At 38.2% G+C, this 2,081-nt stretch overlaps 1 protein-coding gene across 1 annotated transcript in view; it reads left to right on the plus strand.

The window, feature by feature from the left end:
* Positions 1–776: 776 nt before the first annotated feature.
* The window catches only part of LOC101298070, a 1,499-nt gene continuing 194 nt past the window's right edge, over positions 777–2,081 (plus strand). The window contains exons 1-2 of the mRNA XM_004288825.1: positions 777–1,013; positions 1,324–2,076. Of these exons, the coding sequence (XP_004288873.1) occupies positions 777–1,013; positions 1,324–2,076 (990 nt within the window). The remainder of the gene's footprint in view (positions 1,014–1,323; positions 2,077–2,081) is intronic.

A 2,081-nucleotide genomic window follows, 5' to 3' on the forward strand; every position in this document is an offset into this window, starting at 1 on the left:
TATATATATATATATATATATATATATATATAATATCCAGGCCTGAGAGGCAGTTTCTAAATTTGGGGTTCTAGCTAGGCTGGACCCCAGTTCAGAGTCGTTCCAGTGGAGTTCGTGTTTTTGCCACTGTGGAAAGCATTTCTTTTGGGGAAATATTTATTTGTTGTCAGATCAGTTTTGTCCACTCACTCTGACGTTGTTAAATATTTTCCCCTGGGCCCTTCGTTTTTTTTTAAAATGCCCAGTCTGCAGAGTTCGCGTGAGGTCCAGCAGGAGACGTCGAGGCATAGTGACCCAGCTATCAGCTACATTTCGCCAGTAGGTTACCTGTTTAATCTACTAGGAGTTTGTTAGCTTCCGTTGTATTTTATTTGATTTTTAGTAGCTCTGAATACTATTGGAAATCTTATGTTTGTATTCTGGCTACTTATGGATTGTAGCTGAAGATTTATTTTATTGGAATAAAAAGTGGTTCTTAAATTCTTAAGTTAGGGTTGTCCATTTTCGAGGGAGGTTTGCCGAGTTTCGGTAAATTTTCCTTGGAGGTGGTCCCCGCAGGATTTACCTCGGGTTTCAGGGTGAAATTCGGGGTGGGTCCTGACATCAAGGAGGCAACTAGTGGATGTTAATGCATCTTCTGAGAGCACAACTAACTCAGATGACCAAGACTTTAAGGGCATTGTGGATTCAGACTTTGATTTATCTTCTGAAGAGGATGATGTTCAGTTTAACAAACATGTAGATGGGGACCCTAGTAGGATTAATGAATTGATGACATGGGGTTTGAGGGGAATATATCTGAAGGTGATGGAGATAGCTCTGAGGGGTTGGATAGTCTTCATGGTTCATCAGATGACAATGAGGTAGATAGAGGAAAATTTCCAGTAAAGTGTAGGAAAAGATATAGTGGATGGAGGGAGTTCAAGAAGGAGGACATGAAGACCCTAAAATTTGAGTTAATGATGGAGTTCCCTAACTCTGAAGTTCTTAAGCATGCTATTAGGAAGCATGGTGTTCTCACAAAAAAGGAACTTAGGTTTCCAACCAACACAAAAACACACGGTAAGTAAGCAAGTATATATATATATATATATTTATTTTTATTTATTATAATCGTATACTTGTTAGTATATATATTTGTTAGTCTATATATATATATTTGTTATAATTGTATACTTGTTAGTGTGTGTGTATATATATATATATATGTGTGTACGTATATTTATTTATATCATGTATGCTTTCTGAGTTGGTTCCAACATGCTATATTCTAATCACTTATATTGTTTTTATTTTCTTTTTCCTTATGAATGCATTGTTTAGGTGGTGGCTAAATGCATTACATCAGAAGGTTGTCCTTGGAGGATATATGCATCTACATCTAAAAAGTCTTTGAGTCCTACTATCTATATTAGGACGCTGAGGCAAGAGCATAAGTGTGCTTCTTTTAAGAAAAAAGTGTATCATATGCATGCTCCATTCATTGCAAAAGAGTACGCTGATTTTTTCATGAATGATCCCAACTGGTCTAGAGAAGGCATGCAGAATAGCATTCACAAGGATTTTGAAATGGATGTGGACTATCAAATGTGTTACCGAGCCAAGACTAAGGCACTGAAGATAGCACATGGTAGCTATGAAGACCAATATAATCTGCTGGAGAGTTATGCACATGAGTTGAAGAAAAGGAATCCGGGAACTTCTGTTTGGATCCACAATGAGTTGCAGGGAGATGTCACAAGGTTTAAAAGGATATATGTGTGTATAGCTGCACTGAAAAAGGGATGGAAGGATGGATGCAGACCCTACATCGGATTAGATGGATGCCATTTGAAGTCGGTACATAAGGGGCAGATGTTATCTGCTGTGGGTATTGATGATAATAATGGAATCTATCCGGTTGCATGGGCTATTGTGGAAAGTGAAACAAGGGAGACATGGACTTGGTTTTTGGAGTTTCTTAAGGTTGATTTGGATATCCATCACTCAACCCATTACACATTCATGAGTGACAAGCAAAAGGGGCTTGAGCAAGCTATCAAGGGGTTGTTTCCAGAGGCTACACATAGGCATTGTGTGAG

Source organism: Fragaria vesca, linkage group LG1 (assembly GCF_000184155.1).
Source record: "Fragaria vesca subsp. vesca linkage group LG1, FraVesHawaii_1.0, whole genome shotgun sequence".
Taxonomy (NCBI): domain Eukaryota; kingdom Viridiplantae; phylum Streptophyta; class Magnoliopsida; order Rosales; family Rosaceae; genus Fragaria; species Fragaria vesca.